Source organism: Haemorhous mexicanus, chromosome 1, assembly GCF_027477595.1.
Source record: "Haemorhous mexicanus isolate bHaeMex1 chromosome 1, bHaeMex1.pri, whole genome shotgun sequence".
In the NCBI taxonomy this organism is placed as follows: domain Eukaryota; kingdom Metazoa; phylum Chordata; class Aves; order Passeriformes; family Fringillidae; genus Haemorhous; species Haemorhous mexicanus.
This window is the reverse complement of record NC_082341.1, coordinates 110,899,424-110,925,121: the sequence shown is the minus strand read 5'-3', so window position 1 is coordinate 110,925,121 and position 25,698 is coordinate 110,899,424. Positions and strand designations below refer to the sequence as shown.

At 38.0% G+C, this 25,698-nt stretch overlaps 2 protein-coding genes across 10 annotated transcripts in view; one reads left to right on the top strand and one right to left on the bottom strand.

The window, feature by feature from the left end:
• The window catches only part of ESCO1 (establishment of sister chromatid cohesion N-acetyltransferase 1), a 33,235-nt gene extending 11,267 nt beyond the window's left edge, over positions 1-21,968 (top strand). Inside the window, exons 8-12 of one of the 2 annotated variants that reach the window (XM_059859095.1) lie at positions 7,393-7,524; positions 14,858-14,947; positions 17,434-17,577; positions 18,426-18,613; positions 21,003-21,968. In XM_059859095.1, the coding sequence (XP_059715078.1) occupies positions 7,393-7,524; positions 14,858-14,947; positions 17,434-17,577; positions 18,426-18,613; positions 21,003-21,150 (702 nt within the window). In that variant the 3' untranslated portion in view covers positions 21,151-21,968. Of the gene's footprint in view, positions 1-7,392; positions 7,525-14,154; positions 14,278-14,857; positions 14,948-17,433; positions 17,578-18,425; positions 18,614-21,002 lie in introns of those variants that run through there. The other variant, XM_059859102.1, reaches the window with a different exon arrangement.
• A 538-nt stretch (positions 21,969-22,506) lies between these two features.
• Positions 22,507-25,698, bottom strand: part of GREB1L (GREB1 like retinoic acid receptor coactivator) — a 131,847-nt gene continuing 128,655 nt past the window's right edge. For all 8 annotated transcript variants that reach the window (XM_059859026.1, XM_059859016.1, XM_059859035.1 and 5 more), the window contains one exon: positions 22,507-25,271. In XM_059859026.1, coding sequence (XP_059715009.1) covers positions 25,108-25,271 — 164 coding nt within the window. In that variant the 3' untranslated portion in view covers positions 22,507-25,107. The remainder of the gene's footprint in view (positions 25,272-25,698) is intronic.

Genomic DNA, 25,698 nt, shown 5'->3' with positions numbered 1-25,698 from the left:
CTTGCAAAACCATGGTGAGTTTTTAAAATGTGTATTCTGAATGTCTGGGCTTATTTTTCTATTATTAGTAGTAATTATTTTCAAAGGTGTTTATGTAGTTCCACAATGATGCTGTGAGAACAGAGAAATTAGTAATTTGGTTTAAAAACTGCTGTGGTTGAAATTTCTCCTATGTGGAGAGCAGTCTCACTACGCAAGGTCAAATCACTTAGCGTTTATAGTGCCTAAAAAATTATAGTTAATAGCTAGAAATCCTTTTATTTTCAAATTTCTGGCATGGTGTATTAAGAGAAGCAGTTTCATTGTTCTTTACCTTGAGCAAAGTTGGGAAGCCATGCTTTTATTCCTAGCAAGAGACATTTAATTAGCTCTTTGTTACACTTTTAAAAAAACCTAAATGCCTGAAAGAAGCAATTTAGTGCTCTCCAGTGTGAGATCTGATTCTTTTGGAGATGTGTCAAGCCAGTCCATCTTAATGTATATACAGAATCCTTTTTTCATTTTGTAATCAAAGCTGAAAAGCTAATTACTTTTTTGACTAATCACATAATGCAAAATTTTTGTTTTGCTGCTTGTTTGCTGCTGAATTTTCCTTGTCTTTTTTATATAAGTTTGTCACTTGTCCTCTTTAATTTTTTGCGGTGTCTGAGGCTCAGAGTCTGGAATGTTACAGTGTTGTCTGTGTATTCCAATCTTTTTGGTCCCTGAGCTATATTTAGAGATGTGTTATGGTAAAACTGGGCTTTGTTTTTCACAATATGCTTTGGGCTTTTTCTATTTAATCCTTAAAAATGTATCTTAGCTTCCTTCTTCCATATGGTTATTATAATGAATAGATTAATTTTCTTTTTTTCTTAAGTAATATAATCTTTAACAAGCCTTAAGGCTATTTGACTAACAGAAGTAAAATAACATAAATTCTGTTTATAGAATAAATACTTAGTAGCTGCACTTGCGCCATTCTCTTTCCTAGTACACATCATCTAGTTATCTGGGTAGCTTTCAAACAGAATTATCTCATTTTGTAGAAGTACATCTAAGTCAAATGGTGGGTTTTTTCTGTTCAGATTTCCTTGCTGTCACACATCTTAAAAAGCAAGTCTCTTCAGAGCATAGAACTTAGTTGAGAACAGAAAAGCATCTACTGCTCCAAGACACTTCATAAAGCAAACAGTGCCAGGAAACAGTGGTGTTCGAAGTGATATGCAAAGACTTAGGTTCAGACTAAAGCAAGTCTGAAATTATCTCTCTTAGGGGAAAGAAATCCCTCTCTTTCTTTCCCCTCTCTTAGGGGAAAGAAATTAAGATCGAGGCTAAAAATTCATTATGTTCCAAATCCGTGACTTGGTGTTTGGTGGGATAGTCTGTTCTGAATGTTTGTGGACTGCACCCGCTTACACTTCATTTAAATGTTCAGTTGCTAGGTTGTCAGGTTGCATGAAGTACCATAGGAAGCTTTGTAGAGTAATGCACTAAAATTGTTCTTTTCTTTGCAATTACTTGAATGTGATTTGCAAATATGAGAACCTGAATATGAAATCATCTGTTCCTTTAAATTCTGAAATGGAAAGAAATACAAATGCACAAAGCATGTGTTCTCAGTTTTCATCAAATGAGAGATGCTGTACAAGCAAGAAGACAAGGAAAGTCAGTTGTTTTTGTCTTGTAAAAATTCTGCTTGCCTGTCAGACCTAGGACAAAACTTTGACATAAAAATAAGAACCGATAAAAGCATTAATGCTACAAAGAAATCTCCTAAATTATCTATGAAGCACAGAATACTTATTCCATTTTGAGGTTTGTTCCTTTAAATTTGACTAGTTTGAAAATAAGTTACCGGTTTTAGGAAAGAACATGTAGAATGAATGAACAGTGAAAACAAATCATAAAGTGATAGAAGAATAGTTTTGAGTCACAGGGACTTTTTTGCCTTTCTAGAACTCTGAGATAATGCCTGGATGCCAGCAAATGTGATTAATTGTAGTTGATCCTTATAAGTATCAGCAAGTGCATGGATCAGGATTGCTTGATGGAAGGTGTTTTTGATTCTGAGGTTTGAGTTGGTGCTACATGTGGATGTGAGATACATGCTAATCCCGTTTACACATTTGGATATCATGTTTGAATTTTTCCTTACATATATTTTGATTGAAGTTGAGCATAGTTTCCTGCTTGACTGAAATAGGTTATATATGAAAAAAATCTTTCTCTTTAAGGTGAATAAGTGTAAGAGTAATTTCTTATGGGAATAATTTGTGAAGAAACTTGCATAGCAATCATTTAAAGTTGCTTTTTTCTTCCCTAAACTGGTATAGTCTGGTTAGGCAATTTCTCTGAAGATTTGAAGAATGGCTTTTAGGCAAACTTTAATTGTTCTCATTAGTTAAGTACTGCCTCTCTCCTGTCCTCTAAGCCCAGAGAAAACGAGACAGTGTCTACTTCATAAGCCAAAGGGAGTTTGGTAGTTGTGAGTAGGTTTTTTTCCTTCCACACAAATGGTGCTCTCTTCTTACAGGGATGGTATCCTCTCTTATTATCATTTCTTCCCATTTATTCTCCTCTGCAGCAACCCAGCTTTGTCTTGCAAATTCAGGTGGGCTGTACTTGGTGTTCTTTGTCTTGAAGGGAGGTGAGAACGCTTTGTAACCTTAGCGGGGAGCTGCTGCGGGAATTCAGGCGCCAAGGCTGCTAACGGCTGTGCTCTGGGTGAACCCTGGCAGGCAGCTAAGCACCTGGCAGCTGTTTCCTCATTGGCCCTAAGTAGGATGGGAGAGAACAGTTTCTCAGGTAGAGCAAAAAATGTGAATGCAAGCAAAGCAAAATGAGGAATTCATTCACTGCTGTTCATCAGCTTGCAGATCTTCCTTGGGAAGACAAATGCCATTAATTCCAAACATCCTCCCCTTCCTCCCTCTTTACCGAGCTCTTAGTGCTCAGCAGGATGCCATGTGGCATGGGATACCCCTCTGGTCAGGTGGGATCAGCTGGTCCTGGCTCTGTTGCCTCCCAGCTTCTTTGCACCCCCATCCTCCTCAGTGGCACAGCAGTGAGAGAAACAGAAAAGGCCTTGAATGTGGTGTAAGCATTGTGCAGCAGTAGCTAAAACATCCCTGTATTATCAGCCCTGTTGTGGTCACAGATCTAATACACAGCACCATAGCAGTTGCTGTGAAGGAAATGAACCTTGTCCAAGCCAAAACCTGTGCTCATCAGAACACTTTCTGTAATATTCCTGCTTAGTACTTTTATATGAGTTCAGAATGGATCACCTGTCCATCGTAAATATTGCGCAGATTTATTTTCTTATTTTGTATTGCTTTTCATATTGCTTTAGCCAACGACCAGTGAAGATACAATTTCATGATGGATAATGACCCTCCATTTTCATTTTTCAAGTATGTTAAGGAAAATTAGATGTTTCACAGCTTTGAAAGCTTCAAGTTGATTTATATCCTTTTGTTAAAATAGCTTTGTAGGAAGATGGGCACTGGTGATGGGTTGGGATTTTCTTTATTTTTTTCTTGGTTGGTTGGGGTTTTTTGTTCAAAATGAAGACTGGATTTTATTCTGAGTTGGGACATGTCTTCTGATTCTCCTGGTCAGCAAGGGGATCTATCCATCAGTTTCAGCCTTGAATGCATCTTTCACTAAAATAGCATTCTTCAACCTTTTAATTTTCTGCAGAGAGCCCCCAAATCTTTGTGTTGTTTCTTCCTACATTTCTTGTATTTCTTTTCCAGCCTGCCTGTTTCTCTGGCTAGGCTTTATTCTTTGTTCTGTGAAAAGGCTAGAGGAAAAGGAAAAAACAGTTTTCCTCTAACTAATACTAGGTAATCAAGAAGGAGGTGACCCATTCTGTGACTAAAGAGACAGAAAAGAAAGGAAGGGAAAAAAAAAAGGCCCCTTTTCATCTCCTACAGAGGCACCAAATGCCTTTTTTGCTTGCAGGGTTCCTTATTGCACATATGGAGGATCAGCAGACATGCATCTTCTCAAAGAAGATATTGGTAAGACTTTTCTTTCTGTCTATCACAGAATTTAGAAACCTTCTGGAGTTAAGGCAGTATTGTCTCAATGTTCAATTACAGTTAGCCTTAAAACAGTGAATATCCTGTACTTTAAGCTTGCCTGAGATGCTGGAATTCTTAATTGCCATGTACATGTGCAGAATTTGCTTAGGAAGTATTTTTTCTCTTTTCTGTTGTTTGGAAAACTGAGTTGTAAATGGAATAACAACATTGTTTTCTGCCTGAAAACCCACATTTTTCTGAATATTATTGCTCTGAAAAACATTAAGTTCTGGGAGTCAAACCTCTTCGATATTTTTCTAGTTGTGAAAAGTCAGCACTTTATTTTTCAGTATCTGATGCTTACTGAGAAGATTCCACCCCTCCAGTTTCAAATCCCTGTTATATTTACTCTCATACATAGTACAGAAGATGCTCCTAGGTTGTTAGAGTTTGGGGGTTTTTTTGTTTGCTTGTTTGTTTTGTTTTGTTTCTGGTTTTGTTTTGTTTGGGGTTTTTGGGTTGGTTTGGTTTTTTGGTTTTATTTGAAGTTGTTTCATTTTGTTTTTTGGGTGGTTGTTGTTGATCTTTTCCCATTAGGAAGGTCTGGCAAGCTTTAATGCAATATTATGATTTGGGAACACTTTTTTCCTCTGGATGCATGCCTTTTCCACTTTTGCTTATGCAATGAAATCACTTTATAAATAGTCATCCTGTAGATGTTATGTTGAAGTACAAACATGCATTCATCATCATTCCTGACCTTTTTTTGAATGTCTTTTTTGTTGTCACAGTCTGTGTTGGATTTTAAACCTCCTGTGTTTAATTTTTTCATGAAGCATTATGTCCTGTGCTATGGCTTTGAAAGAGTACTTCAGTTATACAAAAATTTTCTTCCTTGTCTTCCGGAGACTGTAAAATATTTCCTAAAGGCTACATTTATTAGGGCTAGTCCACATTTATTAGGGCTACGTAGTTCAAAAGAATACTTTAGATACTACAGTGTGTATTTTCCAATAGTTTATGAAACCGGGTTTTCATATTAACCTCTATGGGTAGCCCATTGATACAACTGAATGGGTGTAGAATAGTAATATCAGTGAAATCCTTAAAAAAAAAAATCCAAACAAAAAACCTCCTCCTGCAAACTCAAAGCCACTGCTACCAGCAACATCTGAGAAAGTCTGACTGTAAAATACAATATGGCAGTACTATTCCAGGGAACACATCTGTTCCTGGAAACTGGCCAAACAGCGTTTGTATTTACTAGGCAAGATGGGTGAACTAGGGAGCTGGACAGCTTTGAGGATATCCTTGCCTTGAGTTTTCTGATTACTTCCTGCATAATTAGGGTTTCTTTGGCTTGAGATTTTTTTGATAGTATACTTACAGGTTAGTTTAATACATTTAGCTTCTTGATGATTTGAGCAGAAATTGTGTCATGAGACTTTATGCAGTATCAATACTTAAGACTTGCTTTATGTAGCTGATTTTCTAATTTAAGTAGTAGGGGGGTTTTTTGACATGTATTCGAAGCATCGAAATACACTTCCTTTTCACTTATCCTACTCTAGGTGTAGGGGATATGTTCTCCATCTTCAAGGTAGGATTATTAAATCTGGTTCAGTGGGTTCATCTTCAGATAGTCAGCTGCACTGCCTTTTTTATCTTTCTTGTATTAACCCTAAGTCTTTTGGTGGCTACTTTGTTTTTGGTGGGTACTTTGCTTTGCTGCTTTAAAGGCAAGTGAAATAAAATGTGTTTGGTTCAATTTTTTAACTTTCAGAAAGCTCATCTTATTCTGACTTGACAAATTTAACCTCAAGATTCACCTTTCCCTTTTCATTCAGAAACATAGTGCACTTCTGTTTCTCCTTCTGTGTACAGTAGGGATCTGTACATTGATGTATGGTTAAAGCAATGACTTCCCAGATTTAGCTTCTTTCTTTTGGCTGAGTCCCATAGATGTGCTCCTAAGGAGATGTTCAACTCTGAATTTGTCTGGTCTGTTGTGCCTTTAGTCTCTTCTTGGAAAGGAACTGATACCTACACTTTAGATGGCACTAATGTCTCTTTGAAATAAGTTGCTGTTGTGTGGGGAATTGAACTGTTGTTTAGCTGGTAGATGTTTCTTTGAAGATGGAAGGAGTAGGAAATGTTTTGTAAACACTTCTGTGTTGCAAAATGCTTTCTTCTGTATTTTTTTTTTTTTGCTATGAATATTTTCAGCTCTTAGAAAGCAATATTAAGTTCACGTGATCTGTTTCCTTGCAAATTGTGCACACAGATCAATTTAATGTTGAAAAACATCCTCAAATATCTTTTTGCTTATGTAGTATACTGGTTTAGAGTATACAGTAAATTCCTGTTTCTCTATTGCTTGTGATGTATGTTAAAATAAATTATAAGTGACATTTATTGCTGCTTACATAAGCTTAGTTTCCTGATGTAGTTAAAAAGGAAAAAAAAAGTAGTTGAGCATTAAGCTGTAACTAAAAGATGCCTTTTTGGCTGGAAATTTTATTCTAACTGATATTCTCTTGCTCTTTGCAAAATGCAGCGCCAGTACCTGATACTTCACTCTTCATTAGGCCCTGACTCCAAATCTGAGCGTGTTCCTAGATTAATAACACTTATAATGAATAAACATAAAGCAGTAGGTATTGAGTAGTGCCCTGAGTTTGGTAATGGTTGCATATAGAGTAGCAGGAGAACCTAGAAGGTCATGAGCAGTATGACTTTCCATTTGCAGTGCGGCTGCTATGCAGTGTCTCAAAAATTGCTTTGAAATATTTGATTTTTATTAAAAACCAAAGAAGGTAGTGATCAGCTATTGCAGACATATTGCTGATCTTAATTATTTCCATAACTTTTGTTTTCTATTATAAGCTTCCAGACTTTCAGGAAAATGGCTCAGCTGTGGCCTACCTCAAAGCAGCTCACAACCAAAGGCAGCAGCAGAAGTGTAGGAAAAATCAAGTAGTCGGGGGCTGGTTATGGGAATTTTCTTTGTGGAAGATGTTTATATTTGGGCAGATGGTGAAATGAAGGAAGAGATCTCTGTTCTTTGTATGTCATGGAATAAAAGTAATTTGTTTTAAAGTAATGGAGGTGGAGCTACTGTTTTTAAGGTAGTTTGCCTTGTGATTGATGACTGCGCCTTTTAAGGGTATATGGGTTGTTGAAAGATGAAATTCTAAATTTTGTGCTTGTTGTTTCTCCTGTTTCACTCCATTTTAGTCTTTCTGTTGAGTTTCCAGGAGATATGCTATTAGGAGGGATACCTAACTCAATGAACGTTCTGTTTGACTGTATTTAATATGCAAAGAATTGATAAGTTCCTGCTTTGTGGGTTATTGGTTTGGTTTTGTTGTTTTTTTTATAGGAAGGAGGACAGAAGCGATTTGGTGCTATTTCCTGTAATATTTGTGGAATGCTTTACACTGTGTCAAATCCAGAGGATGAAACCCAACATCTGTTATTTCACAACCAGTTCATAAGTGCTGTTAAATATGTGGTAAGAAAACCTTCTCTTTTGAAAGACATAAACAGCATCTTTTGTTTGCTTTGTACTAGTTGCAATTCATATTATATTAAGTTGTGTTTCAATAAATTATTATCACAGTGGGCCATAAATCATACTTTGGGAGATAAATGTTTTTAAGAGCCATGGTAGACAGGTTATATATTATGTATAAAAATAGTTAGTACAATAATAGTGTTTCATTGCCATATTACTACTTCTGCTACAATTACCTGATCTTGGGGAGGTGTGAGGATAGTGATAGGAAAACAAAGGAATGTCACTGTTCTGAAAGTATTAAATACAGGTTTCTCTGCAACTGATGTTCGCAGAAGCAGTTGACTTAATAGTCAGATGAAGGGCTTACTGTCCTGTTTTTTTAAGTGTGTGATCTTAGAAGACTTAGAAATTACTTTTCCAATACTTATGTGTAATTTGAGGAGACACTGCCTAGGAATTCAACTGATACAATTTCATAGCATATTGAAGCTGTACTGAATTTATGAGAATGTGATCTTTAAAATACGTATTTGAAAATTTCATTATATATGCTATCTCTGAGTATGTCTCATTAAATCTCAGATTTGAAAAATTCTGTATAATTTCAAGTATATTGTAAAATCAGCTACTTCACGCTAGCTGATATTACAAGACATAGGAAATGCCTGTTCATGTCTGAAATCCAGAACAGAATCCACAAAGTCTATTTTCTTATCATACATGTTACCTTCAGTACTCTACACTCGAGTAGATAAGACCTCCAGGATAACTGAACTGAGGCCACCTATTTGTTTCATGTAGGCACCAAATGGCTGTTGGGCTACTCTTGAATCTCAAGAGATAACTTCATCCCTAAAGTGTTTGAAAGTCTCTGGTGAATAGTTACGGTATTTATTCTCTCCTTGGTTAGTCTTTGCCAAATTATTTGGACATCTGGAAAGATCTCTTCTGACGCATGTTAGGTACATTGTTGGGTGGGATTGGACAGAAATTGTGATGGGACTCAGTAAATTATAATGGCAGCATAAAACACATTTCCCCATTTTATTCCTGTTTGTCCTCCCTCTCCCCACCCAAGTACTTTCAGATCTTGAATGTTACCAAAGATGTAAACATAATTCAGAGAAGATGATGTTTAGTTCTTTTGGACAGAAGCTCTTTGGCACATGAGTTCAGTAGCTTCATGTAGGTAAGAAGCTGTACTGAAGTTTTGGATGTTTGGAAGTTGAAAGAGCTGAAATCTCACACTTATGTGTATGTCAAGGGTAGCTACATAATTAACATGAAAGTGAATGAGCAGACTGCCTTAAACCAGTCATAAATAATTTCATACAGAGTTAGGTATGCTTTTAATTTGAAAAAAGCTTTCCCTATTGTTTTCTCAGTTGCTAGCCGTCTTCTTAAAACTTCTAACAATGTGTACTCAAGCAAATTATTTGTATAGTCACTTCAATGAGTAAAGAGTTGTCTCTCTGTAATCTTTTGAGACTTTTGTTGTATTTTATGACATTGTAGATGACTGTAGAGCCATGGAGCCATGATTTAGATGGTTATTCTGGAATGGAAACTGTAGGAGTCTTAGGAGTCTTCAAATTCCCCTCTGTTTTTGTTTTTTTTTTTCCCTCTTAACAATCTTAACACTGTTTTCTGCATGGATGAGTAACTTTTGCCATTCTAAATAGGTGAGTTTTTACCACCAGTCATTTGATCTGGAGTCACTGGTTCTTGGTTGATAGTATTGTGACAGAAGCATTCTCGCCTCCTCTTCGAAAATAACTTCAATTTGAGATAAGCCTTCTTGGCAGTGAATTAGTACACCAAGTGACTACTTGTTAATTCTTAGTCATCTAGAAATACTGGAATGATTGCTAATTTTCCTGGTTTTGCTAGGAGGTTTTTAGTGGGTATTGTTGGGAGAATGGTTTCTGGATATTTGTTTGTAGTTAACCGCATTGAAATTTTAACTGTCTTCCTTGCCCTGACAGTGTTAACTGGATAGTAGCATCAGGGGATTAAAAAAAATGTACTAGGGACAGTCCTGGTAACTCCTTGGTAAAATTTCCTGGTCCAGGAACACATGGTCTCAATGACCTTGACATGTTACTTTTTAGCTCTCCTGACACTCTTTATAAGTAGTTAATATGTTTGGCATTACTTGTGATTCAGAGGCCATTCTAAGGGATTTTATAAGTATTTGTCATTCTCTTGTCATTCACATTTTCCGTGTCATATGATGAGGTCCCAGTCCAACTGGAGAAAACTTTTCTCAGTTTTCTCCCTTTTAAGCGTCTCTTGTTATGGGCTTAGTAGTTCTACGAATGATTCATTTCACAGGCTCAAAAAAAGTAGGTCTATATACATTATCATGCTAGAGTTCCTTGCTGTGAGCTGTGAAAATGGACATTATTGTTAGTGTCTTTCCCACCTGCCTGGAGGTACTCTGTAGGTTTTTTAAAGGTTTTGAGTAGCCAGAAGGTAGTTTGCATGTAAGTAATAAATTACTTATTATCTTCAACAAAATACAACTTCGTTCAGGGAATTATTTTAAAGGCCTGTCTTACTGCTTGTAAAAAATTCTGTTTAGATCTCTAGAGGTACCATGATGACCCTAAAAGAAGGACAGGCTAACAAGGAATTAGTGTTGGATTTTTGCTTTGTCATGCATGTCTGATACAGATGTTAAGGTAATTGTAGGCTTTGTGTGTAGAGAGAAAATTTGACAAGTGTAATGACAATTTCTAGATTTGAGAACAGAAGATTGGCAAGGATTGTTTTCCTAAGGGTGACATTTTCTATTAATAGAAGCATGCATATTAAATTAGCAAGAAGGTAAGATGGCCAAGGATAACACTGGAGCAGGAATGAGAGATGTCCCCAGCTGCAGACAAATGGAGCAATCTGTCTCAATTTCCTCTGGTTTCAGACACCTGAAAGTCTCCAGACAAATGATGCCATTCTAGTGTGTGTGTGTGTCTGTGTGTGTGTGTGTGGACTGAGCAGTGATGTACACATCGGGTGTTAGCTCCAGCAGGATGGGCAGCTCTGTGGGATGGATAAATGATTCAGTTTTATAAAATCTTATAGCTGTGATACCACACAGTATCAATTCTGCATCCTCTCTCTGATACCACAGAGGATCAACTTAGTATTTCTGCAATATATTTTTATAAGAACAAGGCATTTTTAATGGTGTTCTGAAGTTGGAAAGCCAAAACCTTGTTAGTAAATGTGGATTCAGGTGTCATATGTGATTGCAGTCAATGTGTTGGTATTTCAAGCTCATCTTCTTGCTTAAAAATATCTTGAGCTTAAGAAAGTGGGGGAAACTGTTATTTGGGCTGTGTAATCTTGATAAGTTTACAGCTATTCTGCTGTAACTGCGCCCTAGTTAGTCTCTGAGCTTCTTAGGATTCTCACATTTAAAGAAAAGCAATATTTGACTTCTTGGCATCTAAAGTTAACAGGATATTGGGATTGAAGATGGCGCTGAACTTCATGTCATCTTAGAAGGATTTCATACTTGTCTTGATTTGCATTAATTCCAAAAGTAATGCATCAGTACAGCATAAAAATAATGTTACAAATTAAGTTTTTACCATTAGTATCTTCTCTGAGAAGTTTTAATAGTTTAGTAGTTATATATTTAGTAGTTATATATCTTAATGTATTCTGAAGTCAAAAACCCATTCTCTACATTCCATGCATAGGAAGGAGAGGCAGAATATCTGTACTTGTCAGGAAGAAGAATGCAGCAGACCCATTTCTCTGCTGCAAATTGTCAAGGACAATAGTTTACAAATTTCACACTAGACTTCATTACTAGGGAAAAAATTCGTAAATGCTTTTCGTAGTGAAGACCAAGAATTATACAGTATTAACCATGTTTTCCCTAGTACCTCAGTATTTTTGAGGAAAAAGCTTTATAAGAAAAAAAACTTCGGGTTTTTTTCATGTTTTTGTATTCGGTTGAGAAATAGTGACTACAGAAAAGCCAGAACTGGCATAAACAGAAAGGCATCTGCATTGCTGTATCATTTCCTACTCATATGTAAGCATTTCTAAAAACTTAGGACATTCATGGGAAGCAGGCTATCACATCTGATAACTTACATTTCTAAAGACAAATCTACATCAGAGATTATGTTAAACTATAAGCAGAACGTAATTCATGAAAACAGCACTGAGCATTGAGTTACTGTACTGTTAATGTTGGAGCCATCTTTACACATCTGTTCTACCTCTTTTTTTTATATACATACATCATATCCAGGGAAAACAATGAACTGCATTCTGTAGTGGTAGCTACTGTCCACACTGTTTCATGATCTGGTAGCAGGTGCTTGTCTGTATTGCCCTTTTTTGTAATGATGTCTTTTATGCTCCTATTGCCATTGCCCCTTAATAAACACAGCAGAAGCAGCCTTTATTCTTGTTAGAATTGGGAGGAAGTTAGAGGTAGAGTAAGAAGGAGCTAACAGTGCATTGCAAAGTTGCCTTCCTTTCTCAAACAGTTACAAATACTTGTAGGATCAATAGTCCCAACATGGAGGGGAGGAAGGTGTTGCTACAATGCTTACACACCCCCTTACAGCACCACTCTCCCCAGCTGTGGTAAATGGTGTCTGCCTGCCTTGCTGCTGCTGGCTGGAGGTAATCTCTTGTTGGGCATAGACTTGCAGTATCAGGGATGAGTGCTGTAATCATGTGCTTTTACTCCAGGCCTTGCAGAATATGTTTTTCTGTGGGAAGAGTAGCTTTGCTTTTAAGTTCTTTGGTCATCACAGGGGATGTGTGTCAATGGGCATCTGATTTAGCAGTAAATAAATCTTAATGTCCTAAAGTAATGTCAATTAAAAGAAAAGGGAAAACAGTTTTTCTGTCATTGCAGAAGAATACTGTATATTGCAGACATAAGACTTCTGTTTCTTAGTCTACTGATATGTTCTTGTTATCTGCCTGCTGAAAGAGTCCCACTTTAGTTCTCAGTGGTTTGAGATACCTTGCAGACTGTGTAGTTCTCAGTGATTGAGATACCTTGCAGACTGTACTATTTTAGTAGGGTTAATATAGTGGGGGATTAGTTAAAAACTGTTAATAGGTGTGTTTAGGGAAGTAATTTTCAAACCCCATGAAAATGCTGACACTAAAGCATATTTTATGTACTGTAATTATCTAATAGGATTAGTCCCAGCTGCAGCAGTAGCACTTTCCCTTCAATGTTATCACAGAGTTGTGACCACTCTTGTGCATTGCTTCTATTTGTCTGGTTTAAAGGAAGCAAAACTCAGCAATAAGGTGCAGATAAATATATGAAATCACAGTTTTTCTTTATAATATTATTAGAGCTGCATATGACTTTAAGGGCTCAGTATTGCTGTGAAATGGCTTCACTAAAAATCTGAGCTCAGGCTTTGCAGAAACTTTTTGGAAAGCTGCATCTAAAAGATGCATTTCTGAATGCCAGAATACTTCAATTTAGAAACTACCCCTCCTGTGAATATCATCAGTCTCCATATTATGCAGATGACTTAAGATGATGAACAGGTGGACAGTAATGAAAATAATGAGTCCTATACATTTGAGAATCAATTATTGCATTTTTACAGCTTTTTAGACTTGTGATACTATACTGTTGCTTAAAGGCATAAATACCGTGATGTTGAGAAGTGTTCTATTCTTTATTTGATTTCATTTTGTGGAATTACCTGGCACTAACAGGATACCTTAACCTAAAAATTAGTGTTGAATTTTCTTCATTAGTTTTGTGGCAGTCTGGATGCTGTAATGGCAGGATTATCAAACAGATTGCATTTATATCCTGAGTGATGATTTAAAATAGGCTGTAAAAAGCTCTTGAAGAGCAAACAGGTAGCCAAAAGGCAGAAAAAGACAAAAATTTGAGAGAGGTAAGGTTTGAGGTTGGAGAGTAGTAATCCTTGCCTGATTTTTGATGCCTTTCTTGATGACAGTCTCAAAAAGCATGTTACAATCCCACAAATTACACTTTTCTGCTCCCCTAAATATGATGACGCTGCTGTTTACTGTCCTTTGTGTTCAGACCATAATATATATAAATTCAAGGAGGATCTTCATTTGTTCAGTTACTACTGAGAAGAAAAGCAGACAGGATTAAAATGGTGTCCGTGTTGTGATGATTGCTGTGCTGGGTGCTAAACTAATACTTAAATAGTTTCAGAGCTAGCAGCAAGTAGATACATTTCTAAAATTTTTCTCTTCATGTGCTCCTTGGGGCAAGGGAGTAAAATCAGTATGAATGAAAGGAGGTGCAGATCAAGTATTATAACATTGAAGTTTAACATTTTTTGTGGTAGTATATATGGCATTCTTATAGTGCCAAATTCCATTGCTTGGTCTTCAGTCAAACGTTATTTTATGGGAAGGTACAGATTTCAATGAGAATCACTCCATCAGTATTGTTTCTTCAGAGACTTTTTTATTTAAAGTTGCTTTGAAGTAAGACTTGTAGAGCAGCCTTTTTAGTGGCTGAAGTTACTTCTGAATTCAATATTTTTAGGTCCCATCAAAGCAACTTGAGTTCTAATATCTACCAGTCCCATCTTGCTAGATTTAAGTGGCTTTTTTGTTTTGTTTTTTTCCATGCAGGTACTGCTCATTATTCACCACGAGTGTGGATCTGAAGAAGAGTTAATTACCTCTATTTTTTTGAGTATGTTTATACTTCAGATACACACAACGTAGTCTCCTTCCCTATTAGATTCTTAGAAGGTAGTTATAAATTTTTTTCTAGTATCCTTCTTGTGGCTTTAACAACTATGATCAGTAACAAAATAAACTATTCCTTACATTTTGGGCAGCTGCATGCCAATCAGTTCACTTAGAACCTCCTGGAGGTCTTTCGCATGCCAGACTTTTAAAACTGAGTGTGTATTTGTGGAGGTAACTATGTTAAAAAGAAATCTAATAAAACTTAGGGCTTTCTCATTCACTGGACTTCAAAAAATAAGTATCTACATGGTTTGGAAATCAGTTATGTGAGCTGAATTTTTTACTTCTGTTCTAAAATTGAGTTTGCACTGCAGTTCTGGGGGAAAAATCTAGTTGGGAAATTGTCAGATGCTTTCACGTTGTGTTTTAGATATAGTAAGGTTACTGTATAAATTATTGTATAACATATTTTATCTGTTATGCTCATTTTAAAAGGCTAGCTGAAGTTTACTTCTCTAGCAAAGCAACTGCTAAATTCTGTGAAATCTGCATAAATTCGGTGTCTAGAACAATAATTTGCCACTTCTGTTTGTAAAAGTACATCATGGATATGATTTAGATAAGTATTTGTTTTATTTAGGGTTGGAAAAAGGAGAGAATCTTGGCTGAATATCCCGATGGAAAGATAATAATGGTTCTTCCTGATGACCCAAAGTATGCACTTAAAAAGGTATGGTGAGAAGGACTGGATTTGTATGTCTTGCTTTGTTTGATGTTTTCGTATAAATGATGAGAATGTTCATAGAAAAGTTTGTGTCATTTATATGTGAGCAGTTGAAATTGGACTCAAAACTGCAGTCGTTGTGTTCCCTTTTCCACAGACAGGTCAGGTGCCTCACTCTTAAGCACTGCTGGTTTCTTCATAGAGAGGCTGGGCCTGGGAAGGGGTGGGAAGAGCATCAGACAACTGACGTCTTAAAGTTTGGTGTTGGTTTGTTTTAAGTATCCTTGCAGTATGTCTGACAGATATTTTATGTAATAAAAACTTCCTGTTGTATTTAAATAAATTGAAATTTATTAACTTTTATAACACAGCACAAATGTGGCACCATTCTCTAGGTGACTTTCTGATAAAAACAGAATTAGGTGGAAAGTGGTCTCAGAGTCATCTAGTCCATTGCCAGGTCCAAAGCAGAATTTGCTCTGATTATGATGCATCTGATGACTTTCTAAAAATTCTACCACTAGAGGTTTGTCTGACCTCTTCAGACTGTATTACAGTGCTTTGCTAACCATAATATTAGAAATTTTTCCCTGAATGTCTTAACAGAATCTCCATACTGCAATTTAAGCTCATTACTGCTAATCATACTGCCATAGCTATAGAAAACATTCTTCTTTTCCTCCTTGCAGCAGATTTTTTTGTGCCTGATTTTTTTTATCTTAAGGAAATTGACTGGATGTGCTGGGTTTTTTTAGGTTATACTCCTAAATAATGTTTTTCAGAGCTCCATTCATTATTATGCTCTCTTCTAGCTAATCTCCATTTGTGCCATGACTAAGGTCTTCCTTGAAGCACTAAAAGTGGTCCCAGCAGACTAATGGGGACTTAGAGCAGTTGGGTACTTCAGTGTCCTGCTGGCTAACCTGTGTTCATATATCTGAAAGTGTCATTTCACTGTAGCCTGGCACTGCCTCTGCTTAGCTGGGGATTTGCTCTGGCTAATAGGGACTTTTTACAGTATCCCTGTCACAGGGTCACAGAATGGTTGAGGTTGGAAGGAACCTCTGGAGGCTGAATGGATGCCCAAGACAGCTCTTGCTGCTGGTGTAGCTGTAGCAGGTTTCTTTAGTCTAAGTTACTGAATTAAAAAGAAAGTACAAATTTCACATTTGATGCAGATAAGTTTATTCTTTCAGTTTTCTTTTTCGTGTGGGATTCTCTTAATTTTAATGTATTTGTTGTACATTCATTTTATAATATAATGGCTGAAGAAAAAGAAGGAAGACTGTAGCAAATAAAGTCATTTAGGACAGAGTTCTCTGTAGTTCTGTGTAGCTGAAGTTGATAGATCTTACAGCTGTCATAGCCATGGGTGCCTGAATTCAAGAATAGTTTTACTTGGTGTTTCAGATAGTAGGATGTGTCATTAAATGATTAGTACCTGAAGGTGAGAAAATAGAGAGTAATTCATACCTGTTGAAAAATGTTTTTAAGGCATTTTTAACACAGCTTTCTTTACTGTGCGGGTGCCTGTTTATTGGAACAGATTGCCCAGAGAGGATGTGGAGTCTCCCTCACTGGAGATATTCAAGCACTGTCTGGATGCAGTCCTGTGCCATGTACTCTGGGATGGCCCTGCATGAGCAGGGAGGTTGGACCAAATGTGGTGCCTTCCAACCTGACCCATTCTGTGATTCTGTGATACTCACAGCAGCAGTAATTCTCCTTGTGCATTACTACTGTAACTACAACATGCATTCAAGAATCTTATGCCATTTAATGCACCATAGGTGAGGGCACCTTTTTTGTCTTACTGGAGATGAGGGATGATAGAGGCTGTTCCAGTGTCCAGATATAGGTTCAGGAATGCCTCAATAAAAAATCAGCTCATGCATAAGTTTTCATTTACGTTCATGCTGGAGTTTCTGTTTCTTCTAAACTTGCTAATACTAAACAAAATTTTATTTTTAGTTTCAGTTGCTCTTTGAAAATCCAGTAGAGGAGTAAAAAGCTGAAGGAGACAACAGTTACTCCTTTAAAACAAATGCCTATATTTTCTACCTGCCTTGGCACTGTGCCTGCTGTTATCTGCTCAAAACCCTTAAAGGATTAGTTCTTTCAAGACTTCAAAAAAACCAAAAAATCCTAAACTGCTTTAACTTTCCTTGGAGGTCTAATTGACTTCTAAAATATCAGAGCTCACAGTTTGATTATCTGCATTCTCTCGATTAGCCTTTGTCTAATGAAGTTTGGACTTGATGGAAGCTGACTGAGGGGTCTCTACTCTTCCTGTTTCCAGACGAGTATTGTTTAAGGAACATTTCTGCAGATGATGTGTTGCAGGTTACTTGGGTTGATCCTTAACTTTTGGAATGGCTTTCAGTATTCTAGATACCCTAGTACATTTCGTCAAATCTGTGATTTTAATGTAAATTTATAAAAATATGCATTTAGATGTGTTTCTTATACAGCATTTAAAATTGTTTTGACAGGTTGAAGAAATCAGAGAAATGGTAGACAATGACTTGGGATTTCAGCAAACTCCTCTCATGTGCTACTCTAGAACTAAAACTCTTCTTTTTATTTCTAATGACAAAAAAGTCATTGGCTGCTTAATTGCAGAACATATCCAGTGGGTAAGTGATTGAATTGGAGAAAGATCATCTATGTCAGTGCTTAATAACTATTCTACATAGCAAATTACTATCCTGTGTGTGCCTGTTCCACAGAGGAAGAGACTGGGTGGTTGGACCATTCTGAAATGTGGTTACTCAGTTTTGTGTGGTTGACACTGAGCAGAGACACGTGGATGGTGTCATACTTGGCTCAGACAGACTTCATAATTTAAAAACTTGATACAGCTGAGAGGTGGAATTTTTCTTCCTCTCCTATTACACAGCTCTGGTTGTGCTCTTGCTTGTTGACAAGCAGGTTCAACTCCCTACCCAGTAGAAATCCAACATGGATGAAAGGGTGGATGCTCTGTATGATTGAGTTGAATCACCACAGGGTCAAACAGCTCCACAGGAAATAAAAGCAGAGTACAGAACTACACTGGAAGGCAGGACAAGACGTCATTGTAGTACTAATCACTGATGTCACATAATCTGTCTCTTCATTCCTAACTGTATTGTTTTCTATTGCTCCTTGGGAGTATCAGACAACAAGCAAAACAATCCTAGCCAAAGCCAGAGAAATTGATGCAAACACTTTAATAGGTGTAGTAATAAGGATTGGATTATTTGTTGCTGTTATTTTAAGTGAGAGAAACTTCAGACGGTTTTTTCTTTATTTAATCTTTTATAATTTGCTTGATTTTTGTTACTGTTATGAGAAATTAAATGAGATGTAAAAATACAGTCTTTTTGGTAAGGCATTTTAGCAGCCAAGTATTTTTAACTGAAATAAATTAAATGTTAATTATTTTCTTCAGTCATTAGTGATTGTTTTATAAAGTGCCTAATGTTTTTTACATCATCTGCAGGGCTACAGAGTTATAGAAGAGAAGGTTCCAGAAATCAGTTCAGAAAATGAGAAAGTGATATTTGAGAGACAGAAAGCATGGTGCTGTTCAACTTCTCCGGAACCTGCAATCTGCGGGATCAGTCGGATCTGGGTGTTCAGCATGATGCGCCGGAAGAAGATCGCTTCTCGCATGATAGAGTGTCTCAGGTAAGAGGGAAACATTCCTCAGCCACACGTGGTCAGTGCAAGACATTGATTGTTTTGTGCCTCTCAAGCTTGTATTTCCAAGCTGCTGGTGGTACTGAGGATATGGATTTGAGCACAGTTGACAGTTCCAGTATTAGGTGGGGTTCAGTAACTAATGTTGTTGGACAAACTAACTCTACTAATGTAACTAACTCTACAGTTGTTTGTCTTTCGCAGAAATCTTTGAGTGCAATTGTAGTGAGTCACCCTGGCAGACTCCCAGGGAGAAATTCCTCCACAGTAATTATAAGTAAAGGACACAGGACTGTCTTTGGTCAAAGTGTGAGATTACCCATGGACTGGGACCCAACCACTGGCTGATTGTTGCTTCCCTCTTGCTACCTCTAAGTAATGGACAGAGACCCAGTGCACCAAACTATTGGGTATAGTCTGGTGGTTCCAGCTGTTTTGTTTTAGTTCTTTTATATATACTCAGGTTCACTGAACCTTGTGGATATTTTCAGTTTCCATGGAGCATTAGTAGCTAGTGGTGAGTGTATTCCAGCTGAATGTTTGAGTCCATAAAAAGGACTCAAACATCTGTGCTATTGTCTAGATAAATGTTAAAAATGTTGAATCTCCAAACCTTAGGTTTCTTTCCAAGAAGTTTAAATGTCAGTTCTAAGTAATGGCAAGAACTGCTCAAATCTTAATGATGGCTGGATTGTCTGGTTTGTGCTCGCCTCATCTTGTTGGGAGTTTCTAGAACAGATACTCTGTTCTAGAGACTGCTGCCTCTGCCAGTGCTCACTCTCTTGGGTATTTGGAGAGCTCAGCAAAGCTGTTTTGCCCTGCACCATTCATCTTGCCTGGCTGGTGGAGCAAATCATGATCAGATCATGTTTTGGCTGACCTATTGACAGTAAAACTGTATTCACATAAGTATATTAACTTGATGATTTGCTTATGTTTTTGGCAGATTTTTAATAGTGTGTTCTGTAGCTTCCTAGAAACTATTTCTAAAGGAAAGATTTCTCTTCCAAAATGATGCTGAAGTTACTTCCTCTGCTACAGCCCTAAAGGATCTTTAGAATCAATTTTGATGACCCGTTGCAGATAGTGAGGCCTCAGTTTCCCTCGTAACTGTGCATAGCACCTCCCCTTTTGCTGTGCTCTGGTGCTTGTTTGGCCTTCCAGTAGCTCATTGCTGTATTCACTAAAAAGTTTTGCATTATTCTGGTGCATTATTGGTTAGTGGAAAGGTCTGATGAGCTCTACAGCTGGTGTAGATGAGGGAGCCTTCGGAGTTACAAAAGGCAAAGGAAAGGAATGAGACTTGCTTTGGGATGGCAGTAAGCACTTATAGCTGCTCAGCTGCCTAAACCTAAACATGTTCCATAGCAAAAGCTACTTGGAATGGGATAATTTTGGTACCCAGCAGAATCCTGACTTCAAAATATTGAAGGCATCATAACAGCCTGAGGTTCATTTTGAGAATGTCTGCCCCATTTCACTCAGGCTGTCACAGTACCTTGGAGTCACAGAAATCTAGTCAGTCTTAACCTTGCAAAATCATCTTTCTGAACAAATGAAAGAGAAGAGAATAAAGCTGGTAGTAATTAAAAGTAATTTTGTTCTTTCTGTCTTTTCCTCAGTATTTAATGGTGATGTCCATGTGAGTGAAGCTCCTGCTTGCTCTTCAAGTACATTTCTGGTTATTTTATAGAAACTAAAGAACTTAAGTCTAAAGGGAGTTTCTTCTGTTTCTAAGGATAAAATAACACCTCCCCTTTAAGACCAACTGAGGTCTTAAACCTGAATTCAGTTTTCTAAAATTGCTCACACAGCCAGCCAGAGATTAGAATGCTATCACTTGATTCCCACTCTCCCTTCAAATAAGAGTGAAACATACAGGAAATACTCTTCATGAATAAGTTAATTCTTTCTTTTTGTATAGTTAATTACTGAATGTGTATTTAGAAATTATGCCTTGGGGTTGGTCCCTTGAGGCCCCTCCATAAGCACCCCAACTTGATTCATAGCTTGTTTTCATTCCCAGTGATTGTAGTTGCAGCTCTAGTGGTCTCTTTTCTACTTTGGAGTTAACTCAAACATTTTATTATTTTAAACTCTGAATTTGAACTCTTGATGTAATTGTTCTGTACAAATATTCCTTCTAAAACACCAGACCCTTATAAAACTCCCTCCCAGAGCAAGTGGTCATTCTTGCTCTTTGGAAGGAGGAGATAAATCCTATGAAGAGACCCATCTCCTCCTAACAGAACTTCTTCCTTTTGAATGTCTGTGCCACTTACGTAATGGTTTGTCACCTAATAGCATAAATATTTTTCATGATTCTCTGAGGGTAATAATCTTCTTTTATTTTTGCCTTTTCCCCTCTATTAAACAGGAGCAACTTCATATATGGCTCATACTTAAGCAAGGAAGAAATTGCTTTCTCTGACCCCACTCCTGATGGAAAGCTCTTTGCAACACAGTACTGTGGCACTGGCCAGTTCCTGGTATACAACTTCCTCAATGGACAGCACCAGACTTAACTGCTCTGCAGGAATTCCATTTTTATTGGAGACTTCTGCCAAATTGCATGGAGTGGTTGCAGACCTTCAGCAGAAGCCAGGGCCATTTTTATTACAGTGAACTCAGGACTGGTAACAACCAAACGGTTGTACTATTTTATTAAAATTGTAAACAATGCAGTAATAGGCTAACTTTGTTTTTTTAAAAGAAAGATATTTTATTAACTTTTACAAAAGTTTGATTGTATTTTATCTAGTTATTCATGTTTACATGCAGCAGAAAATTGTTCATAGTGGACTGTAAACTAATGCAAAGACTCTAGTCTGGCTGACGAGTACATGCTGAAGTTCTTACTGAGGTAATATACCAGTGCTTCTCAGTACTGGAGCGCTGGGCTCCTGCCCCAGCTCCCACTACCCGCACTTGCCTGACAGAGTTCCAGGCTGTGCCCAGTGGAATTGGGGCAGGAAGTGTTACAGTGCAGTTGCTGTGGGCAACAACCCTCACAGGCTGTACGGTGCCTTCCAGGGTGCCCCTGTATCCTGCTCCCTGGCAGCAGCATCGGAATCTTGTTGTGGCCCTGTCCCCTTCTCCCCCAGATTAGTTTTGGAGTAAAAGGTGGAATGAAAAGCCCAAGGACTGGTGTACTCGTTATTCTTCAAGTATTGTACTGAGTATATACCTTTGTTAGTGGACTTCACTTTGATACTTGTCACTCCCTCATAAATCTCTCCTCTTTCAAAGGGTTTGTATGTTGAAAAACTGCTGTGGCCTTTCTTGATCTGTACATAATGTAGATAGATTAAAAATAAAATACTTGATAGCTTTTTTAAAGTTACTCCGTATAATGCTAAGTGTGAATAAATCTTTAGTGTATTTCATACTTTTCTTGGTGGGAAAAACATAACATGCTGAAGATCCATGCCCCCAGGAGCTCTGGATCAAGATCATCGTCATACAAGGTTTATAGTAAGGTGAGCTGGGATACCTTCAGTCTTGAGTAACAGTTTAAAGCCCTAATAGAAGATGGGAAAGATTTAGCTAAGGTTAAACTTAGCATTTGTTTCCATTTTGGAACCTGTGTGCAGTCAGGATGTACTTGTACTTGTGTGCTGTCCTTAGCCCTGGTCTAGAGCTAAAGCAAAGACCTGGCACCATATCCCAAACAATACTCAAGAGTACTTAAAGCTGGAGTAGCAGAACAGTGCTGAATTCTGGGCTGCAGAGGCTGTTTGTTTGTTTCCAAGCTGCCATGTGTAATTTTCCAGCATCCTGTAAAGAGCAGACAAATGGTGCAGGTGCACAGGAACTCTATAAGTGATCCTCTGTGGTGGGCTCAGAAAGGAAAAGCAGGACCCATTAAGAGAGAGGCAGTCTGAAATGGTAACTTAATATATTCAAATTTAATGAAAGCACATTATAAACATACCATAGCCACAACTTCAGACAGTTTCAGTTCATAAACAATAACATGAGGTAGACTGACTAGTGAAGCTAGATTCACCAAGTTTTTGGTTAAGAAAACTTTACACTAGGAAAGCAACGTTTTTAACCCTCTTCCAAAAGTCACAAAAAGCAATTACATAAGTTAAGCAAAAAGCATCTGCATATGATTCTTTAAATCTTAGTTTACATTCAGTTTTAACCTGTGAATAGACAAGAACATCTACAGGTAAAGTATAACGCTGGCCAATTTTCATACATTCATAAGAATGGTCTTAATGGCAAGGCTTAAAACCAAAATGGAATAGCAATCATGTGCCTGTCAACCAAGGGTCTCCTTGCCAGGAATTCACAGGCAGCCAATTTAAAGTGTTCCATGGGCCAGGCCTGCACTGTTGGGGCTGGTGTAGTGCACTCTGGCCAGAGTGTTACCAAAACTCCTTGCTTCCATAGGGAACAGCACTAAGGAAATGGGTTTACTGTTAGCTGGTAAAGGCAGGCAAATACACTGATTTTCTAAATGTACTCAGCCCTCAGGATGATTTTGCTCTGTTCCACCAGTGGGCTAGCTCCTCCTGCTAGTCTCAGCACCTGAAATTTTAAGAACTTAGTGCAAACATCAAATACACGAACAAAAAGGAAACCATTTTTGTACATGTAATACCTGACACTTTTCTACACCATGCTAAGACTGGGGGCTGGCCTTAAGCCCTCTGGCAAAACCAGAGCTACTGGAATACATTCAGGCATGTAGCAAACGCTGCAGGAATCATCTTGTACATTCCTACATCTTCCCAGTGTTAAAATAGGTAAGGCAGGTTGCATCTGAAGGAAAATAAAAAATAGATTTACTGAAAGGGGTTGTTCATGAGAAATTTGCTAAATTTACAGCATCAGAAATAATGAAAGAAATAATGCTACATCAACACAGACATATGCAAACCATTTTACTTTGGCCTCTGTCAAATATATTATGTTTATTCATTTGTAAACATCTCTTCACAAGATAAAAAAGTTGCTTAATTAACACTATGCCTTAAAAAAAAATGCAGCTTTGGCAGGTCCTTCTGCAATGACTGCAGGTCAGGTATAAAGATGCATCAATTTCATTGCTTTTTGGGGGAGTAAATTCATATTCCTGAATAGCCTTTAAGAACATTCTGCATTTTTCTTATTGATAAAGGGGATCACTACGTGCAGAAAGACGATTGTTGGGGGGGATGTGTGTGTAAACCTCAGTGGGACAACACCTGCTGAGTGTGAGGGGAACAGAGCCCTGCTGCATACACCTCTGACAGCCAAATGCTACGGCATCAAGTTAATTCCAGAGCACCTTCACAAGGACCAGTACTGCAGCTGGAAATGCAACAGTGTGTGACTGCTGCAGAGCCAGTATTTACAGAGGTACGAGGACGATGGTTTTAGGTGCTGTGATCACACATCTCTGCTTCTGGAGACTCCTTCCTGAGCAGTCCCAGCTCCCTGGGATTTCTCCTCTGCTCCCCCCCTTGGAGCTACAGTAGAATACTTTCTGTTTCTCTTGGGTCCAACTCAGGCACTGTTACTCTCCTGCACATTTCTTGGTGTGTTGCTTCATACAGGGGTACAACTCAGACCTGATCTCAGCTCTTCAGCCAGCTGGAGTTGAGTGTAAAGGAGACGGAGAGGGAGTTGCAGGCAGTCCACCACAAAGGCACTGGACCAACAGCAGGATGCATTTCCATATGCAAAGGGGGATGGACTGCAAGTTTCCAAAGCTCTGAGGAGAGTGAGAAACTGAGGGTGATTTGCTGGGAAGTTACTCTGGCCTCTAACTGAAAAGAGAGCAGCTCTGAGAAGCCTTTTGCTTTGGGCCTTGGAGCTGAGGAGGGGGTGCCTGCTGGGGCCAAATTCCATTGCTAAGGGTGCACAGTGCCTGCCATGCATTTGCCCATTTGTTCAGGTTTAAGTAGTAAACTTCGAACACCTGTGGAAATTTTGCCAAAGTTTCAGTACGTACACAATTACAAATCTTAAACTAACACTGCACAAAGAACAAGACTATTCCTTTTAATACAAATATCTACTTTATATTGTAGTTTCAAACCCCTGAGTATTCCTGTACCACAGCACAGAGCTGAAGAGACATGGTGGGCTCTCCTCCACCTATCTTCGATGAATTCCACATGCTAGGGTGCATTTCATGTAACACATTCAAGCCAACAGCTGCAAGAGGGGAGCAGCTTCTGCCCCTAACTCAGCTGAATATAAAAAGGATTCTTCTTTGACGAAAAAACATCCTCTTCCCAGATCCTACAGCTTGGTTGGCTGCGTGATTGGTGTTGGTGGTTGTGAGTGATATGAAAATAACTGGAATCCAGGATCCTTTAAATCATAACTGATGCGGTAATTTTACCCCAAAGAATAAAGCTACTTCAGAACGCGGGGAATCCTTTAGAGCAGTCAAGATAAATATTGGTTGCACTTTGCTCCACAGTGATTGTACTTTAAAAAAAAAAAGTTCTTTTCTTTTCTTAGCGGTGTCTCAGCGAAGCTTATATGTGGCGTCCAGTGAGGAAATAGAGTGGTTCATCATCACTGCTGTTTGCAGTTTGAAACTCATCCCGAAGTCGGAACTGCCACTCATCCTCCAACTCCAAGCGGACTATTGTCTGCCGTAGGGAGCTTCTGTCTTGACATATGACACACAGGGTGGCACCTTCAATTGAAAAGCATGTTAGATTCTCGAGGTACAGTAACAACTCGTTTCCTACACTGATTTTTCCTAAGATATTTAAAAAAAAATCTTTGCTGCTAGGGAGGAAAAAAGTAGTATTAGAAGGGTCTGTCACCAACTAGTGATATCACCATCAGCCAGTCCAGGCTCAGATCAATCCTTTGAGCCTCAGGGCAGAAATGAATGTGTCCATTTACAGGAAGGCACAGACACGGAGAAGCGAGCATGGTGTGGGGTGTGCTTTGGATCACAGGATGTCACTGCCTGACAGGCAGTGTTAATATCATCAATTGCAGCAGAGAGAACATTAACCGGATCTTTAAATTACTACTGATAATTAATTCCAAATAATAAAGCCTACTCTTTTGTTTATTTCATAGGACATGTGGGCTGTAGAAGGTCAATGATG